General features: G+C 37.0%; 1 protein-coding gene across 1 annotated transcript in view; it reads right to left on the bottom strand.

Annotated features, from left to right (window-relative positions):
- Nucleotides 1–15,492, bottom strand: part of KCNK2 (potassium two pore domain channel subfamily K member 2) — a 108,438-nt gene extending 92,946 nt beyond the window's left edge. Inside the window, exon 1 of the mRNA XM_049833606.1 lies at nucleotides 15,388–15,492. Coding sequence (XP_049689563.1) covers nucleotides 15,388–15,421 — 34 coding nt within the window. The 5' untranslated portion in view covers nucleotides 15,422–15,492. The remainder of the gene's footprint in view (nucleotides 1–15,387) is intronic.
- Nucleotides 15,493–21,529: the final 6,037 nt, after the last annotated feature.

Genomic DNA, 21,529 nt, shown 5'->3' with positions numbered 1-21,529 from the left:
TCTCTCTAGTACAGACTGCTAAGTCTAGCTAGGTAAGTGAGTGTATTGGCCTCATTATAATAGCATAGATATGTTAAACATTGTGAAGTGCTCTTTATTTCATTAATTCTTTGAGGTGGAAAAGTGCTGTTGTGCCCATTTTTATCAAAGGGACCTAGAAAATAGTGAGTTGACAACATTACATAGGGAGTTCCCTGTGGACAAGAAGTTTTTAACAGGTTGCGGTTTAGCTCTTTGTGTACTCAGTTGTATGCTGAGAGAACTGGGCCATTTTTCTCCTTTGTAGTGGACATTTGTTTCTAAAACCTCCAAAACATATAATGGATATCATGATCATGGATAGAAAGGTTCTTTAATCATGCATGTATGTTTAACAACTTCTGATCTTTGTTCTACATTTTCCTTAGTATTCTCTTACAACTGTAATGACTATTTTAATTATTATTTTTTTTTTTGTGAAATTTGCCTTATAATTTTTTCTTTGTTGTCTGTACCTTAATTTAGTTTGGGTTTTTTTAGATCTGTTTTTCTTTCTACCTCCAAGTGCTTCTGGCCTTCTAGCTTATACATTCTCCCTGTGAGATGAAGTACCACACATACTTCCAGCTTCTGTCTCCCTCAATAATAAGTAAAATTCTATGCTTTCAAGAGACTGCTTTGCAGTTACATTTAGTTTGTATACAGCTGTTATGGAACTGAGTTTGGCACTGCACAACTTGATCTTTTTTGTTTGTATTCAAATTGACTTAAGATTTCATATTGACCTGGGTATCAATATCCAATTTATAAGCAACAACAATTCCATTCATGTTCAAGGGGGCATTTCAGTCATCTGAAATAGCTCTCTACCTGAGCAATTTCCACAGAACAATCTTCTTCACTGTGAAGAATATTTATACTTAATTTCCTTTTAGGTACAGCTTCCCACAGATAGTTTTCTTTCTTGCCAAAATAGTAGCTCTATCGAAAGCCAGGCATTGTTTAGTTCCCCATTTTTTCCTTCAAGGGTAAACTTTCACGTTACTTCTTGCAAATTCACTCCACATGAGAATTGAACTGTTGAAGTTTTTTTTTTTTACTTCGTCGGTCTTTTTTTTTTTTTTAATAAGACTTTTTTGTCAGCCCAATCTACTCTGCCATCACCTCTTTTCTTCCTAAAACTTGCATTCTCATCCAAGAGTGTTCTGCAGCCTGGCAAACTAACACAGCTGCTTCTAAACATAAGTCAGAATCTCATACAATGTTTTTCTCTCAGTTTTGGTCTCTCTGCTGCAATCTGATCTCAAAATTAGGATCCTATAAACAGGGAAAAAAGCATGGGTTTTTTACAAATATTAAATAAATTCCTCTTTTGGGTATTACACATGCAATTAATCCTCTCAGAATTTCATTCTTTCAAAGAGTGTGACTCTCTTGACTTTTTTTCAGCACAAACTGGTAATTAGACTGCTCTTCTTTAATTGTAGGTTATTAAATAATATCCACTGCCTTTGGCCTGAGGTTACTGGAAAAAAAAGAGTAGCTAGCTTTTGCCCACCTTTCTCTTTAGAAACTTTTCTTTTCAAAGAGACAAAATTTTCCTTTAATCTCTCTGCCTGATGCATTGCTTGAGAACCCCAGATGCAATAGTTGTAGTCCTTAGCTGCTATTCCAGGTCCTTCATGCCTCACATTTTCTTCTACTTTTCTGACACTGAATGCATGTTTCTTTTTCTGTCTCTTCTTTGGATACCGTAGAGTGCTCTGGGTGGTAATTAATGCAAGTGCCCAGGTTGGATTTTGTAACTGTGATGAATCTTTCTAATTGTAACTGGTAAACTGACAAATATATATTGGGTATGTGTAACACTGGAGCTTGTAAGGGAGGGAAGCTGCTGCTTCTCTTCTTCCTCTTGCTTTTGAACTGTTCTGGTTCATTGCACAGGGAATGTTACACTTCTGCTTAAGACTATTCAGGGTCCAATTATTCTTAAACCCTTGCTTCAGCCTGAGTCTAAAATAAGCTTTGTGGCCATAGGAAGGAGATTCTTATGAATAGAAGGTCTCCTAGAATGGGGAGAGTTAGCACTTTCTGAAAGGAACCCAAAGTGGCCAGCCCATGAGCAGAAAGCCACCAAACATCACACGTTTGGGGTACTGATTCTTTCAGACCCACCTACAAACAGCACCACCCATGTGGGCCCGTGCATTCTGGTTCCTGACCCTGGTGTTATCACTGTATGAATACAAAGAAGTGCTAGGCCCTTCTAGTCTGTTTTAACCAAATTTATTAGAAGTCCTGTTAAATCCACCATCTTTTTTATGCTGATTATTTTTGCTAGTATCAACAATACATAGGAGGTGGGGTTCAGCCAGCAAGTGCTATCAGAATGCTGCATGCCAACCCACTGGCCCCAGTGAAAAATCAGGGGAAAAGTGCACTTAGTTCTAGTCATTGGTGCTCTGCAAAAATTAACCCAAAGAGGAGCAGAAAAGACTTCTAGATGGGTTGTGTCAGGTGGAACTGGAAGAGCTCAGCTCACTTATTCTGGCAAAATGAAGGCTGAGAAGACATCTGATTGCTGTGTGTAGATCAATCAAAAAGACTTTTTTGAGCTAATGGACCACGTTGGCACAAAAGCAAAAACATTCTGTGAATAAATTTTGGCTGGAAATCACAAAAAGCATGAGAAGAGCCACCTTCTGGAACAATCTCTCAATAGGGAGGATGAGAACAAAAACCTCACGTTGTAAATAGAGGCTGGTCAATTTATACAAAAGATTTGTCTGACATGTTGCCTGCAAAAACAGGAGATTGGTCTCAGAGGCTCAGCGGAGAGATGGTCAACCTTTGTGAACCCATAAGCCACATTCTCCAGTCCTCACAGAGCCACAGAGATTTCAGAGAGCTGTGGGGAGAGTAGATAGCTCAGCAAGTCCCAGGTCTTTTACTGTTTCCTTGTGGATTTGGGCTGGATGGCTTCTGCATCCCAGACAAAGTCATGCCCGTTGGCTCATGTCCCCCAGCAGGCTCCAAACCAATGCAGCCCACTGCCACATGAGCACTGTAACCCCAGCATGGGAGTTCATTTGGCATGCAGCTCAAAAAAACCAAGACCTTCATCCCAAACCCTCCCAGCCACACACACCGAGATGTAACATTCTTCTAACCCACAGCTCTCAGGTACCAGGCTGTCCCTTCTCCAGACTAAGGAGAAGAAAAATCATCTGGAAGAATGTCTTTCAGAACAGGTTTTTTTTTAAGAACTTGCTCTCTGATCTCCTGTATTTTTAGCAACAGTAGCACTAAGAACCACAGTGGAAATCGAACATTTTTGTGCTAAGTTATCATCATCAGGGTGAAATACTGTACTGATAACTTGAGAAGATTTGAGATTTAAGAGGCAATAACGGTGTCCTGGACTGCATGTTCTACCAAAGCCAAAACACTCACAGCAAGTAAGTGTCAAAGCCAAGGATATGTGCCATTTATTAATAGAAGATGAAGCTATTGCTGAGTTAAGAAGTAGCCTCAAGTTACTAGTATAATTAAAAAATGTGATTAAATATTAAAATGAATGAAATAAATTAAATTGTAAGGTGTCAAAGTGCCAAGTAAATAATTTAAAGACAGATTTAAAAAGCAGTAGGAACACCCTTGTGCTGCTTTTTCTACTTCTTCATATTACTAACCCTTTTTTACCCTTTCTAATATAATCCTCACACTCTGATATTTGCATAGGTTAGCAAGGTTACTTTCCCCTACAATACACTTCTGTTTATAATACGTGTTTGGAAATTGCAGAAGAGGCTGTGCTTGTTCCCATGTGAAATAGAAAAAATGTCACAGTGAATAGGAGGACAACCCTTTCCGGGGCAGTCACAGGGAAAAAATATGTCTTAGTGGATAGAGCTAGGAAAATGAATCAGAAGAGTGGACATGGGTTGACTGTGGGTTGTTTGGTTATCTAAATGTTTTATTTTCAGGATTTTTCCATCTTCATTTTCGCTGCTGCTGCTTTGGGTAAATAAAAACTTTTCCTTGTTTCCTCTAAAGGCTGTCAGAGGCTGATATGACTTATTTGCTGCCGAGGAGGATCTAAGAAGCCAGGCAATTGCTGAAGCTAAACTAAGGCAGCAGCGTGTGCACTGACTGCACAGGCAGTCAGAAGCTGGATCTTCCCACACACGTGAATGCCCTCTCCCACATACTGGGAGAATAAAAACTTTCTAAAACAATTATTTTTGTTTCTTTGTTTTGTTAAGAACTAAGTAAAAGACCCTCACACATTCCAACAGCAAAAACAACTAAACTGTAGGTCAGGACCCTCACCTGGAATATGGAAGAGTCAAGAGACAGTATTAATCTGCTTGATCTAGCAACGTAACTAGCCTGGCAGTATGTAGTTACACTATTCTGTCCAAGGTGGAGCTGAAATGCAGGTTCCCATGGGAAGTTTCAGTTAGACCAGTGCTTTCCTGTGAGCAAAGGTTTTTTTCTTGAAGAACAGGCTTTTGTCATTAAAGACATTTTATTACACCTCAAAAAAATTTCTCACCATCTCCAATTCATGGTAGCAAAGAATAGCAACACAGGCTTATCCCTGCTATGCCAGATGTGCATTCCTGCTGTCTAGTTCTGTCTGCCACCAACCTGGATGAAGGCATTAGTCTTTCATGAGCATCGTACATCTCTATTACTACATGCTATGTCTGCAGTGATGCAAATAGACACCCACAGCTAGAGTGCAGGGTATAACTACATCCATGCACAAAAGCTGTGCATGGCTAAGGCACTATGTATGCAGTGTTGAATAAACTCAGTAAAAGCAAAGTTCCTACCCCATAATTTTCCCCATAGATCATGGGAAACAGCGCTCCGATGCACACTTTAATGTTAGTTTAAAATGAAAAGTGCACAGTGCCCAATGGATCAGTGAATACATTTTGGAGAAGCCAACACAGAGGTTCCCAGACAAATGTGTACCTAGTTGGAGAATTTCAAAAGGACAGTTGGGAATTCAGTAGAGAAGACAGTAGACTTCCCCCCGTTCTTAACTCTGAGGACTGCCAATCTGTGCCAGGAATGACCCTCTGCTTAAGAGCTGATGATTTGCTGTCTAGAGATCTGTCATACAGGCTGCCTTAGAGCACACTCTGAAGTCATACAGCTGGAGGCATCCACAGTTCTGCTATCACTGTCTTGTTACAGTCCTGTCTCCCCATAGCTTTAAATATACTTGAGTTTTTGTGAAGAAGCCGTTCTCCACCCACAGCGAAAAACAGGATTTCTGCAGTGTTTGTTATGGTTTACTAGAAATTCCAAATAGTTTTGCAAAGTCTGTTGATAAATGTGGTTCCTGGATATAGCTGCATTTTTCTTTCCTGTCCTTACATCTCTGTTGAGAGACATTTTATATCCACTGGTTTTCAATTTGATCTTTTAAGCCACCCTCCTCCATGGCTTTACACTTGTGTTAAGCACGTTTGCATTGTGAAGATGTTGTTCTCTTCCTTGCACAAGTGCTCAGTTCTCTATGGAAGCAATAGTATTTGTAACTTACAGAAAACTTCCATACAGAATTTCATTTCTCATCTGTGTGCCTTCTTTTTACCACACAATAGCAGTCTTGGTGAGCTCTTCATGGTGGTGTCCCCTTCTGCTGGATACTTATCTCAGTTGAATAGAAACTCAAAGTCGATTCTTGAATATAAGTATCCCAGCCTCCTTACAGTCTGTATGAGGACAGGATTAATGGAATGAAGCATACAACTGACAAAAATGTGTATTTTGTAAGGTCAATAACATACATTTTTTTCTCTCTGAGGTTTTTTTCTTATGCTAAAACGGTTTTTTATCTTTATATTCATAAAGGATAGGCTTTTCAGATGCAATTTTTATAGATATATTGAATTTCTTTTAAGAATACCGGAAGTATATCATTGCTACCAATTCCTTGTTCATTAAATTAATCTTTTCTTACCCTTGGTAAAAAGGCACAGGTTATATATCATCTTCTTTGGGATTTTTTAATACCAGGTTGCATTTATGTAGCAAGAGAACCAAGACTCTTGCAGCAGCTCTAAGTAGCTAAAGAAAAGATTCCCAGGACACTTGCTATACAGGCAAATGGCAACACAGTTCACGTGCAGTGCCCAGGCAATGATGAAGAAAAACTGTCTAAATACCTGCAGTGAAACATTGGTTTCACTGAGTTTCAGTATTGATTTCAATGGAGTTTTACACTTAGTTTTACTTTTCTATCATATACTTCAGTAAAGGCAAGAATTCTGTCCTACCTTGAAGAGGACAAGTACTGTTACTTTCTACTTTGATTCAGCGGTGTTTTTGCACAGGCTGAGAACTGACCATTTCTCTGTGAGTTGCAGAACCACCATAAAGCCATTGCTGTCACATTAGGTGGTAATTGCCACAGTCTCAAAAAGGACTTAACTCCAAGCAGCACATACAAAGAACAAGGGAATCAGTAGCGTGCAGCATCTCCTGAGTGTCTTGCCTCTCTGTGTTTGCTGATGGTATGAAGAGAGATAATCGTGGCCCAGAAGACAGATGGCAAAGTATAGCTCATATTCAGAAATACCAACTACAGCAGGGTTGAGCTACGTCAGTAGAGCTCTTCAGTGAGACCCTTCTCTGCTGTTTTCTTGCAACTGTTCTGTTCATTGGAAATTGCATTCCAGAGGTCATCAAATCCAAGCAGCAGTGACTCATAGATTAATAGAATTTTACTTTCAGTCTCCTACAGTTTATTTTTACATGGGTTTTCTGAATTAAAGCAAAAGTATGATGATGCCTATCACTTTTCATCACTTATTTCTGCATATACATCAGCAACAGGGGCTATACGTGTTTCCACTTCAGTCCCAGACCAGATTATTTGTGCAGCTGTGGTTTTTATACTCTTCTTGACCAATGGTTTTCAAAATTCCTTAAAATAATTACAATAACATTTCAAAGTAGTCAATGTCTCATCTGAAGCACCACAACATTCTAAAAGAGGCCTCAGGAAAACTTTAGAAACCTTTTCCTGGATGAATTGGTAGTGGCTATCATTTCAGTATTTAATTTGGTTCTTTGCAATAGCCGTGGTTATACTGGAGGTAGCACACCTTTAAAAAAAGTATATAATACAAGTTCATTGTGATTTTCAAAATGTCACACTCAGCACCAATGTTTGATTTATGTCTGCCTGGACTTCTTTGGAAGCAAATGCTTGTTCATGTGAGAGATCAGAACATGTACACCAGGCTCAGCCAGCAACATGTGAACAGTACAGATGGACCCTGCTGATCTGCCTCCCTTCCTACAGCAGAGTTGGACAGAAGCATTTCAGGCAGCACTGGTACTGTAATAGTCAAATACAATCTCCTAGTTGAATGTGTGACCAGGTGTTCAAGGCTCTGCTTTCTCCATGTGAGAGGGACAGTGGGGCTGAAGGCAGATCTCTTTTGGTATATGTGTAGGTTAACATGTATGGCCAGCAGCTGCTATGGCCTCATTGACTTACACCGTGAGAGTATTCCAAAAAGGGGGTAAAGATTCAGCTCAGAGCTATTGAGGCTGCACAACCTCAAGCCACATGTTTATAGATGGAGATATGATCTGAGGTCCCATCTTCCATGTGACAAAGATCATCTGCCCAACCTCTGGTTACAGCCTCTGCATCCCTCCTGCTACTTCTGGTATGGTGGTAATGTCTCTGAAGTTATCCTCGTCAACCAAGGAATGGGGGGAGAACAAGACTTTGAAGGGATCCTGCAGTAGCCTCTTAAGAGTCCTTCAGACGTAAAGTTACAAGTCAGAAAATAGAGCATGGTGCCAGCACTTTCTTTAGCATTCTACTAACTTTCCTCTGTGTATACATAAGTGCACACAATAGACTAAGTTGTTTTGTGAGAAAATATAAAGCAAATGGTGGGTGGGAAAATTGAAAGATCTATTTGAGGGAATAATGGCAATATTAGCAAGATAAAATCATTATGTAGGCATGTCTCCCAGTGAGGAGTTCTTGTTTTCTACACATGTTTTTGTGAAGAGTGGGGAAAAAATAAAGAAGGTATTAGATGCAGCAGGGAAAATCCAAACAAATGCCCTTACCTCAACCAGAGAAGAACCCAGCACACATCTAAAGGCAAGTCAATGGGAATTTTGCCTTATTCATCAGTGCTATGGTCCCAGGCACCCTTAATGATAATGTTCTTTATTGTACGAATTATACTATAACCCATAAGTTATTTATCTCTGGTCATATAATGTGGTTTCTATTTAAATTTAAGTTATGTGGTTTTACCAGTTTGTAAGAGATTTGGCCTTTCACTTGCCTTTCTCTATTACCTACCAACACGTTTTTAGACAGTGATACATTTCTGGTTTGGAACATGATGAAAATGAAAAAAGAACAAAATAGCAAGCATTTCCCAGTGGCATAAAGGATAATAAAACTGGAGATTCTGTGATTACTGTGCAATTCAGTGAGTTTTCAAATGAACAGTTCAGCAACCACCACTCCATCATTCAAGTGGCTGTTAAGAAAGATTTTCTTCTGTTATTAACAGATGGTCAGTTTATAATATGATACAGCATATATTACTCCAAATCTTTGAGGGAGAGAACGAGTCAAAATCATTCTTCTCCTAAATAATCTGTAGATAATATTTTTAGTACAAACATATGAAATGAAAATAATTTTTTTCAGGTTTGGTGCAAGGCTTGGTCCATGTTAAATACAGAAATAAGCAACACATTTTTGGCTTGGAACATAGGATTGGCAGGGTTTCTTCTATTTGTCAACCAATTCTGAATGGATTGGTATGCTTGTATAGAATCCCACTGATTTTACATATGGAGACTTTTATACTTATCAGGTAGCAGGAAAAAGTGAGGTTACAAGTTCCCTAAGTTGCTTTTCAGCTGGTCTATCTGTGTCCAATATATTGTTCCAGTACAACTCCTAAAACTACTGATTAATTTTGTGGAAAAAATGTTATTCTTCCCTGGGCTTCTCTTCCCACAACATATCATCAGTAAAAAGCATTACAGTATAATCTTAATCTTGATCCTGAAGTAAATAAAATAGTTTCCTCATTAAGTTTATGTATTTTGAATCACTTGATTTCACCATCAAGCATTTAAATAAGTAACTGTTTTAACTTGTAAAGAGTCCAAGACTAAGATAAAAAATTAATCAAGATCCAAAGAGGCATTAGGATATATTTGGGGCTTTTAAACTGTTTTATATGCAGACTCAAAATTAAAATGAAGTGGTGGGGTTTTTGTAACATGTAACCAGCAGCAGGCATTCTTCATCTAACAGAGATCAGGTTAATGTTTAAATAACTAATATGGGATATACTGATCTCCCTGAAAATAGCCTGAAGTAAGACACTCCAGATGATGGTAGTAGCCTTTGATTTGACCCAAAAATCAAACCTGGAGTTTTTGATGAATATCACTTTACCAACATATATTTAATTCCCAGCAATCACAATTCCTTTGGCTATTCATTCCAAGAACAAATATCCTGTAGTAATGAAAGCAACCTTTCGTTCTTCATGATAGTTAATTTTTAACATATTTCAGATATGTTTCTTCATTCAGAGAAAAAGTGATGTTCATGGATCTATAAACATATTAAATCATTTGTTTAAAATCAAAACAGTATCTTCAAAATATCCCCTTTTTACCTAAAACAGGCAGAGCATGTGAACCAACCTCACATGCAGGCACTTTTTCTGTTCACTCTTTCCCACACTGGAGTGTTACCAGCCCTGTGGCCTCACACTTGTACAAACCCCTACATAGGCAACACATTTTTAGAATGCAATTTCCTGCCTGCTGGAAGCAGACTTTCAAGGCAGACTTTTGTCATTGTTGCTTATTTGTAAATCCATTTCATAAGCCAGAATCAAAGATGTGACTCCAAAGTTCAAACTAGAAAGCTGCCTAACAGTGCTACTTTGTGGCCCAAAGTTATCATCTGCTACAAGAGGACTATTCATCCAGATAAAGAATGAAGCTCTGCAGTTTTAGCTTCAATTAAGAAAAAAGAGGCACTCTATCTAGGTCGATATTTACTATGTACCCTAGATAGGGGAGAACATGCCTTCCTTTTAACTTAGGCATTAGTTAAAGCATTTTAGGTATTATGGAGCAAAGAAACAATGTTCTTTTTGTTTCTAAAAACATCCTGATTCTCTTTCTACTTTTTCTAACTAGAACTTTGCAAAATTTGATGCTTTAAGCTTACTAGTTGGCAATTTAATGTTTTTGCTGTTTCATCTAGGTTCATGAATCCTGAGTTTTGTTTTTAACTTCATGTTTTTCTGAAATAAATGTAGTAGTTAAAATGGATTTCTACTTAAAACATTATGGACTGGCAAAGGAATTTTGCTTTTATGCCTAAGAACAGCATGTCTATATATATCTGAGAGTGCAGATTCTTGCAGAATGTATGTAAAGCATATTTTAGAGAGCAATTTTTAAAATCTTGCTCAGTGTTTTATAACATAGAACACGAGTCTTTTTAAAAAAATAAAATTAAAAATATTGATTACTTAGTTAAGTGTCCCTGCAATACAATGGGTTTATTTCAAGAATTAAAAGACATAGTCTTCCTTTTGGAGGGCTGATTTTACTAAAGTTTAAGAAAGAAAAGGCCTTACTGTCAATGCTGCTCTATAAGTCATCGGCATTTCAGCAAAAGGATTAAAGTAACAATCCAGAACTCAATCTGTCACAATTGTCTCTTATTTTACTGAAGTGGGGTTATTTTAGTCAAAGCACAGAAGGACTTCAATTCTTTGAAGTATACAGGGATAGAAAGCTGCAGAACTGTACTGTGGTCAGTTTGATCTAGTTTGGTAGCGGTGAGAGTTAAAAAACTCTCTGCATGCAGAAAGTTCTGTCGCCAGGCACCCTCTTTCTGACAGCAGGGTCTTTTTTGCCTGGATTAGTACTCGGTTCTTCTCTCTTCTTCCCCAGTCCATACAGCCTGAGCACTAAGTGTCACAGCTTCGTTGCTGCCAGCTCTCGGCCACTCACCTTCCCTTGGTCCCACCGCTAGAACCCCTTGCACTGACACTGTATCCTTGCACAGTGGCAGAGCAGTATTTCATCTATCACAGTTGCAGTAATTTACAGAGTACCTAGCATCTACTTAATCCGCTAAGTGCTAGTCATGTTATTTCAAAGAATAAAGAGTGACCAAAGAAAGCTGATCTCCATCTCCTTCCAAAACACTAGGAACAGAAGCTGAACACTAAAGATAGGCTCATGTTCTGCAACTCTTGCCACTGATTTTAATTTAGGAGAGTGCTATTGTAACAGTGCTTCAGGAGGCCAAAACTCAAAGTCATGGTTATTTTCACTCAGTGCTTATTCAGAAAAATCACACTGAACTCTTTTGCCCAAACATTTTTGATTGTTTGTATCAACAGGAATACGAACCTGCCCAAACTTTATGGGTTCAGCTAGTCAAAGTGTGCAGACAGAACAGTTAGGAAAGGAATTTTTAGATCCTGGCCTAAACTTCTGGGGATGTGAAAGAGGAGGCAGGAAAAAAACCCAGCAAACTTGTTCTAGACTGCTGTGAAATCCTGGACTACAATATATTACATTTCACTGGGAACCTGCATTTTATCTGTACAGGAAACAGTACATTAATAAAATCATCCCTCTCCCAGCCCACTCTGATGTCCCTTTAGAAAGATGTGCTCTCTTTGAGTAACTCAAAAATCATGCATGGACAACTCTATGCATTTACTGTAATGTTTCATGTAGTAAGTATTGTCTCAAAACATGAAATTGCTAAAAGGTGTCATGACTACTTTAAATCATGTATTTTTTTCCTCTCTACCAGTTAAAAATAAAGAAGTACGTAATAAATAAAGCAGTGGAAGGGGGCCAAAAAGGTATTTGTCTTCATGTTATTTTGTGGTTTACCACATCATACTGAAGATCTCAGCGTTATACCATGTTGAATGTTATATGAATTTGCCTGCCAGCATAGAGCAGTTCCTTTCTGTTCCAGAAGTGGATGTAGGAAGTAAACTCTCTCTTTTAATTACAGATTAATGAAGATGGGAAGTGGTTATACATATGAGAAAATTAAACTACCATCTATTTTATCTATGTCAATCAATCACATTAAAATAAAAGTATGAAAAGTCTACTTAATCTCAACATAATGCTTCTCAACTTCTCAAACATGCTTTGTCAGTAGTGCTTACCTTTTTTACTTCATACTTGAAAAGTACTAGGAATTAATTTCCATCTATTTTTTTTCTCTTTTTCAAACCATGTCTCATTATCTTCTCCCAGATAATTTTCAGCTTTCCCCTGTTCCTGCAGTCGGTATACTTCCAAATTTAAAATCTTGACCACAGTAGAATTCTCACCAAGGGCCAGGAGAAACACAAACCATACATACTAAGCATACATAAATGTAAATAATCTCTGCAAACTAAGTCCTTACAGCTGTAGTGGGCTGACAAATGCCTGGCTGTATTTATTGATGCCGCTCCTTAACTAATCTAGAAAACTATAAAGTTTGAAGACCACTGGAATAATGGAACAGAGGTTACAAGAATAAAACACCATCCGTTTGGCTGGAGCATGATCTAGGATGTACCAAAAATATTTGCAAGGCAAACAGTTAGTCAAACAATGACTGCCAGTTCTGGGACAGCCTTCTACTTTTTCTCCTCTGCTTTCAAACATAATACCTATTTCTAAGATATTTAGAAATACCAGAAATATTTTCTCTTTTCCATTCTCTTAACAGACTTTCACCTCAGCTTCTCCAGTATCCTCACAGAAAGAAGTTAAGGTGCTGTTTGTGATATTAGGCTGTTTATGATTTTTCCTTATTTCTGCTCTTAATTCACCTTTCTTATTTTAGATTATGGCTTTTCTGGCAACACCTGTCTTGCAAATACTGGAACTGCATCAATAACCCTAAAGATCTACAGATTAAATGTATATTAGACACAACCTTCAAAGCAAATCACGTCTGATCTTGTTGGCTTGTTTGCATTATGTTTTGTTTTTCATATGAAAAGGAGTTTGTGCTACAGCCCATGGCTAATATTTACCTCCACCTTCTTCCTATATATGGTGCACCAACTCTCTTTTGAGATGTTCTCTAATGTACTCTTCAGATTTAATGCCACAGATAGATACAGAAAAGGATTGTGTCCTACTAATCCAAGCCCCTATATGAAAATTCCATTTCAGAGGACAGAGTTGCTACTTCCTTCCCTTTTCTTTTGAAAAGTACTTTTTGCTTTTAAATATTATGTTGGTGCAATTACACCCAATAGACAGCAAATAACAGAAGTTATATTCACATATTCTATAAAATGTAGATTGCATAGTATAGCATGATGGCTCTGTTCCATTATGCTTCATTACTAGGTTGAAAATTACTGACACTGTACTTTTTCCTCTTTAGTATTCTATAATTTTAAATTATGACTACACTGTAGGTTACTCTATGTAGTAAATAATCTAAAAACATTTCCTGCCTGGCACCCTACTTACGGCGAGCAACACTTTACTTTCTTAGGTGGTCCTGGGGCCTTACTTAAATTCTAGTTAGGTAATTACATTCTGCCTGCCTGAGGTCTCCTTTAGACTTTGTAAATATATTCTTCATTTGTCATGAGTTTGTAGTGGAGCTGCAGGCTATGGAACACCTGTACTTAGGTCTACAGCAGTCCTGGTACCTCAGTATGATTTACCTCAGCTGTTTTCCAGACTGTTTAGAATCATGGGATAAAAACTGTTAGAAAACAACTGGGGGTGGTGATGGTGGTGTTTGTTTTCAGTATTTAAAAATAAATGCTTGAATTCATCAGCTTCCTAAAGATTCAAAACTACTTAATCTTCAGCTGTAATGCTAATGGTTGACAGGTTATCTAAAGCCGCTGACATTGCTTCAGAAAGCAATGTTAAACTACTTCTAGAGAAAAGTATGTAATCACTCATACTCTGAGAGAGCAGAGAAGTAAAGAAAGTAAAACAAGGAGAAATCACCATAGGCTGCACTTTTTAATCAGAAATTCCAGCCTGAACATCCACATCCATGGTACACACCTTAAAGCATTAAAAGGAGTATAAGATAAAGGTTTCAATTAATTCAAGGAAAAGTGATCCTTCAATAAAAAGTGTTAAGTATTTTGGAAGGCATCATTGCAGCATAATTATGCATTTAAAAGGAAGACAAATTCTAGTTCTCTTTCACAAATCTGGAAAAGTAGACAGTAATCCAAAGGAGACACGTAACTCTGCAAACAGAACTGCATCAGAGAATACAGTTCTGTTACATGGCACTAAAAGTTCCATTATGAAGGTGATAAGTTTTTTTTATCCCCAGTCCAACACAATTACCTGAGATTATGTTTACTCTTATGCTCAGTGAGAACTACAGACAAGCAAGCAGAAAGAGAAAATTCCTGCTCACAAACAAAAACCACTCATATATCACATTGGAAGGAAGCAGACATTTTCTAAGGGGGGGGGGGGGAAGGGGGGGGGGGGAACAGAACAAAAAATACACACAAAAAAAAGGAAATATTCTAAAACCAGAACAGCTCCTTTTGTGGTGGCTCAAAAGACTCATCTCTAATTCAGAAACCTCCAATGCATGTCCCTACCTAGTTTGATAGACATCTGCAAACAGATTTTCCTCTTTCATGCAGCCTAAGAACTAGAGCATTATTTTTCTTTCTCAGATTTTGGCTAGGATTTTCGTCAGGGCCTGAGAAAATTTTCCAGTCAAAACGTACATATCTGCTGATAATTCCCAAATAAAACCACAAGGACCTCCAATATCTGACTGTATGATGGACTACTGACACTAATCTGTTTAAGTGAAAGCATGTTTTAAGTGGGATTTTTTGGGTAAAGATCACTCTATTCAACAGTTTCTTAATCTCCAAGTTCCAAAGTAATAATCACATTGTTATATGTAAATAAATATGCACAGTATTTAAGTGATATTTGTGATCAAAGCAAAGCTAAGGATATCTCCAACTTCCCAAATAAGCATTCTCACTCAGTAATAGCATACTGGGTAACTGATACAATTTGCCTAAATTATGCCATTAGATACAGTAAATCTTCAGCACATACACAAGTGTTGTGTCTAAACAGACCTTACTACAAAATCAACATTTCAAAAGAAAGGCCATTACCTAAAATAAGACACCTTTATTTAGAACGGGTATGTATGTCATTGAGGCATTTTCTCCAATTTCATTATTAATCAATTAAATTATTCAATTAATCTAATTCTACATTCTGGTATACCATCTTAAGTTATGGAAACTGATTAAAAACTGTAAAGTTTAACTAAATTAAGTATTTGTCTATAGTAGTGGTACTTACAGTAAAAATTATGTCTTGCTTGTGGGTTCCTCATTTGGTGATGTAATATTCAGAAGTCACCATGCTTTTGTTCTAAGATAAAACATTTCCTTTATTGCTGTCTTTAAGGAGTCTTCTGAACAAGTCATTTCATCATAACATATTCTCTTCCGAAGTACACACGTATGTTCTGTCTCTGTATTTCCTGTCCAAAATACTCAATGTACACATAAAAGTAAACTAGTAAGTTACTAATTATGATACATGGCATTTATATCATGTTTTACATTTTCATAGTACTTTACAAAGGGCAGCTGATTGTACAGGTTAGGAAGTGCTTAGAAGCCTGAACCAAAATTACCCAGGGTCCCTTAAAAGACTGAATAATTGTATCTCAGATGTTCCAGAAGGTTTTAAAAAAGACAACAACTTCTTTAGTATAAATGAATAGATGAAAATCAGTGTTCCCATTAATTCTTCCCTTCTTAAGCATCATTCACATGAAACATGCATATGCATCATGCAGTCTAATTGCCACTGAAAGATCCCCAGTATGTTTTAGAGAGTCAGGTGTGCCTCAAAGTATAAAATTTGCTCCATTGTTTAAAGGAGGAAGACTTACATTGCTACAATATTTTTTTTTAATTTATGGGTTTCCTAAGCAGCAGTCACAAAACAGGCTTTTAAGCATCTTTTCTCAACTGTATCAATAGTTATTGATTAGGACAAAGGAGAAGGTAATAACATAATCTTTAGAGTTTTATTTTCTGTAACTTTTTTTAGAAATCTAATTTTTCATGTCTCCCCCATCCACTCTTGCTCCCCATGGGCTACAATATTATGACTACCGCAATTATAAATTTTGAAAAAGGACCCTGATTTATTTAGTTCCCTACCTTCAGATGCACAGAGATTTGCCAAGTTCAGATGTCAGTAATTTGAGGCATACTGTTTATACTTTTATTGAATTCCTTAAAAAAATAATATGGCGTAGTTATTCCATATTCTAGAAAATCATATCACATAGGAATCTTACACAGAAAAAGTGGTCTGTTAGTCATAATATTTGTGAAAATGTAATTGTCACAACAGTCACCTAAAATAGTATTCTCTGTCTACTTTGTAAAGTGATGTGGTGATATGGCAGTCATATAACCTTATTCTTAAATTTCTGATATATCATTTTAAATATTTGAAGATATGGTGAAGGGTTAAGAGAATGAATGTAACTATCTATTGCTCTTAAATATTCTGTAATCCACTTGTAAATATGTGCATCCACAAACAAAGGAATATTATCATCACTAAAAGAAAGTCTGGCTTTACCCTTGGGACTTTAACTTGTAGCCAAACATGCATGCACGCTTGATTTCCAATCCACTACTTATAACCCCAATTCTTTTATGACCAATAGATGAACTCCTCTAGACAAAAAGAAAATGATCTGGAAAAACTGTGTCTGAAGGCTGTGTTACAGAGAACTCATTCCCACTCTTATTCAATTAAAAAGGAACTTTTTCTCATGCGTTTCACAGGTTGGTAATCTGGGCCCAGAATCTGGAAACAGACCTGTATGGGATAGCACTAAAGCAATTACAGTGCTCACGGCCAGTCATATGATGTCATTTCTTAAGATTTTCACAGAAAGAACCTCTTAATATGGACATGTGCCATATGCGAGTCCCTGTGATACATACGTGAATAGTTTCACATACCTAACTTTCACACCTTTCCACCAGGAGCTCTAAAATAGTTAATATTTTGCTTAAAGACCTGATGTCTAAAGTCAGGCAAATATCTTAGAACACATTATTTTCTTTGATTTCTTGGTCTTTTGTTTGCATGAAGAGCTGGAAATATGAGTTGTAGACCAAATAAAATAAGATCATAGTAGTATTTTTTATTAACTTTAAAACTTTGTACTTACCAAAAGCCTGACAGCTCTGATGAAGATGCAGATGCAAATTAAAAGAAAATCTGCCTTGCAGCAAGATTTAGCTATCCATTTTTTTTTTAATAAGTCACTAGTGCAAGCAGTTCTTTAAATTAGAGAATGTTTTCTATTTTTGTGCATTTTAAGTACAGGATCTCAGCTACCCTGTAAGCAACTGCAGCTTTCTGTCTCTCTATGAAAACAAACATGTAAATGCTGCCACCTAAGAACCAACAAAAATCAATCCCACAGAAAACCAACACCCAGGAATATTAGGTCAAAAATAAGTAAGAAGTTCTTGGAACTAAAAGAAGCATCAAAGATGGTCAAAGCAAGCCTGACACTGTAATCTGAAAGCATAAATTATCAAGAGAGATTTTCAATATAGCATGTGTTTCTGCTCTAATTCTATTTTGATTGCTTGGCTTTTTTTCTACAGTCAAAAACATTTTCCTGGTGTGCATGTCTACGAAAACACTTTCAGATGATCCATTCTCTTTATTTAGGCCATTTTTGATCATTTGGTTATTATGCAAGCACACAAATTGCCTGTTCTCATTTCCCATTTCTGTGAGTTGTGTAACTCGTTTCTGTGAGCAATTGCCACAACTCTCTGTAAATCTAGTGTGCTTGCACTTGGGTACTGACAATAATTAGGAATGTATGAAATGAATTCACTTAATATGAGTCAGTTACTGAAGATCTTCGAGTGTAAATCCAGAGTGGGGGAAAAGTCAGACTCTATGAATCAGAGACTAATTAACAGGTTTTCTTGGAATTCCTAGGGGAATGGGAACTCTGCTGGGTTGTCTCCTGAGAATTCAGGCAGATTTTGATAAAATAATGCAAATCTCATTTGTAGTCCAAGATTATGCGGCCATGACTCTGATATCATATCTCTCTCAGTCTTCAGTTGTAGTCATTTGAATTTTCTAGAAACTGAAAAAATACTACAGCTAGTAAACCTTAGATTAATTTCCATTTTGTCCTTACTGTCTGTTTCCTTCCTTTCCTTCCCCTACCCTTTTCTCTCTAACCCTGTCCCCCAAAAAAGGTTTTTCAGGCTCTCTTTAGTGTCTGTTGTAGAATAAACTTATATTAGATGGCCCAGAAGATCTTAATGTCAGATAGAGCAATTTTAGATTTAAAAAAAAAAAAAGCAATAATTAGTTCTGTAAGTTTATCTGCTTTATGAAATGGTTTGGGCATATTATTTTGCTTAATTCCATATTTTGTCCTTTTATATGTAGGTTTTTTCCTCTATTAATTGCAATTTGCAGTTGTGAATATATTCCCCCAAAACCCCAAATTATTCATTTCAATAAAGCTTAAACCCTCAAAATTGCTTTACCTCTTTCTCCTTTTCCATCAAAAACTTCATGAATCAATTCCAAGTTTCTCTTTTTTATGGAATTTTAGAACATGAAAATACAGTCAATTTTGCCTGGTGTACCACAAGCATCTCTCATTCACATGCAAGGTGTATGCACGGTAATCTATGCTTCTGAGCACAGTAGCAATATATGCCTAACCTTGGAATAGACCCCAGAAGCATTTTGCCTAATGTATCAGAGAAACTTTTACTGTGCTGTACTAGCTGATAGAAGACAACACAAGAAAACAAATTTTCAAATGCTTTTTTGGTCTTCTACCATCAGACATAAACCTGTTGACATTTTGTAACAAATAAAACAAATTACTCAAATTGCCCTTCTCTGAAGAAGGTAACAAAAGACTTTCCTGTTTACAAAGTTCACTAAGTTCAGATGCTTGTCTCACACCTAAGGCATGGAAACCTACCAAAAAAGAGGAGCAGGAAACACTTTCTTGTCCCTTTTCACATCACAAGACAATCAACACTGGCCAGTTACTATAAATGCTTGGCTAAAGACATCCACTTACTTCCTCATCTGGAGTAACGGGCCTCAATTCCCAGTAGCTGAGAAAATGGGCCAACTCCAAACATGGCCCGGGTTCAAAGGCAGTGCAGAGGGACAAAGGTGCCCCGAGGTGGGGCACCCCGAGGCACAGGGTGGTTGCCCATGCCGGCTGTGAGCTCCTGTGGGCTCGGCACCCAAGCACATGGCAAAGTTGCTCACTCAAAGTGTCATCCCATGAGCACTCTTAGTCCATTCCAGAGGAAAAAAACCAACAATAATCAGTCCTCAACATCTTCCTAAAGCCTCTCTGACTTGCACCTGAAGGTATATCCTTCTCCTGCTTCAACACAAAGTCAAACAGATGAGTTTCAGGAATTGTTGGAGTTGGTTTTAACTAAACTGTCTGACTTTGTCCTGAAACAGTGAGGAGTGCTCACAGGCTGCCTTACAGTGAATCAGCTTTTAGTAAGCCATTGTTTGCTACATCTTATCTTCTAGCTATCAGTTCTCATGTCAGACACAATGCCTGAAAATAGTCCTGTAGGTAGGCTGTAAACCTGCTAATCCATAAAATGTAGAGGCAAATTTAGCATTTCAGCAAGCAAGCCCTAAATAAGCTTGGGTAAATAAACCAGTGGTGCACTTTTTGACTCTATCTGTGGCTGTCTTTGTTTAAGCACCAAATGTTTTCCTTATTTAGATAAAGACATCAACTCTCTTGCCTTGTGAAGACGTAACTTCCCTAAAAGTGTAATATTTTATATATTCATACCAGATATGCCATTTATAGGGATAAAGAAAAAGTGGACAACTGAAAGAGTGACATTATTGTGTCATTAGCAAAATATTCTAAGTAAGTATTTTTCTTATAAAATCTTATCAAATTAATTGTATTCCTTTTGAAATCAATGGCAAAACAGCACTTTGGAAAATTCCTACATACAACTCTTAGGAGTTAGAAGTATAAACTATTTTTCTAAATAAAAATTCTTCTCCTTTCAAAGACATATGAATCCCATCTAATCAATCATCTGTATTCTTTACAGGTTCCAAAATGCCTCTTTATTCAAACTCATATCATTTTACTGAGGTAATATTGACTCTTATTCTATTCTGCAGATACAAATACTTGGGCAAAATAAGGTACCCTAACTGTGCCAGAACTGGGATAATTAGGGATAAAACTGCTTCTGCTCTATACTTCAGTCACTGAATTACACAAAGTCATGTAATGCCTGCAAAATGCTGATCTACTGATACTGTTGGAAGGTAGAAGTTTGAATGTATGTACCTTCAACAGCATCACAGTCATAACCATACTAGTGGCACCATTGATAAATAAACTATTTGAGCTGATGATTTTGTTTTCATCTAAGAAATGGGAAACAGATCCATAGGAACTGAATTGTAGATTTTAGATGCAACCTTATCTTTTTTAAAGGCATAGACAACTATGTACACATGTTGGCATGGGAAGTATTGTTACACAATAGGAACATCATACTACAATGACACCCAACCACAGCTGCAGTGAAAGTAAAAGGTGATGAACTCAAAACTGAAGAGAAAATCCTTTTCACTGAGTGTGAGGAGAATTGACAAGATCAAAATGAATTTAGGCTTTTCTGTGACTATTTTTTATGTAGAAGAATATCCAGAATTATGTAGTTGTTCTAAAAGTTATAAAATAAATTAAATAATTGGTAGAAATTCTTAATAAAATCTCTCTTTACTAATATTTAAGATGAGGACTTACATAAGAAAGTGTGAAAAGACCACAGGACTAAGTGAGTATGAAGAAATAGCACAAGAATTCAATAACAGAGTCAGAAAGGTTAAGAAGCAAAATGAGTTTTAAAAGCTATGATTATAAAAAAAAAAGCAACCAAGAAAAGATTCTACTAATACTTCATAATTAAGTGAAAAACGAAGGAAAGTACAGATGCATTATTTCACAAGGAAAAAAGCAAACAACAGATAACTCAGAGAAGGTTGAAGCCTAAGGTAAGAAGGTAGACTATGCAATTAACATAGTTTCAGTTTTAACACAGTCTTACTCACCTTGCTAAGCTATTGTTCCCCCCATGAATAAGATGCCCCATGTCTCCATGGAAAATCTACATAACTGTGAGGTAACTGTATAGACAGTCACAAAGTTGGTGCTAAAATAACCTTTATGCTATGGCCATAAAAAGGTCTGGGAAGGAAAGATGAACTGTTATGGCCATTTTACAGGGGATAGTGTGGCATCAGATGTATTTGGGGTTTAGGGGAAAGGATAGGAGTATGACAACAACTTTTGTATCTAAGAAAAGCACTCTCATCTTGAATGATGTTGCATCAGTCTTAG

This window comes from Accipiter gentilis, chromosome 30 (genome assembly GCF_929443795.1).
Source record: "Accipiter gentilis chromosome 30, bAccGen1.1, whole genome shotgun sequence".
Taxonomy (NCBI): domain Eukaryota; kingdom Metazoa; phylum Chordata; class Aves; order Accipitriformes; family Accipitridae; genus Astur; species Astur gentilis.
This window is presented reverse-complemented; position numbering and strand designations above follow the sequence as displayed.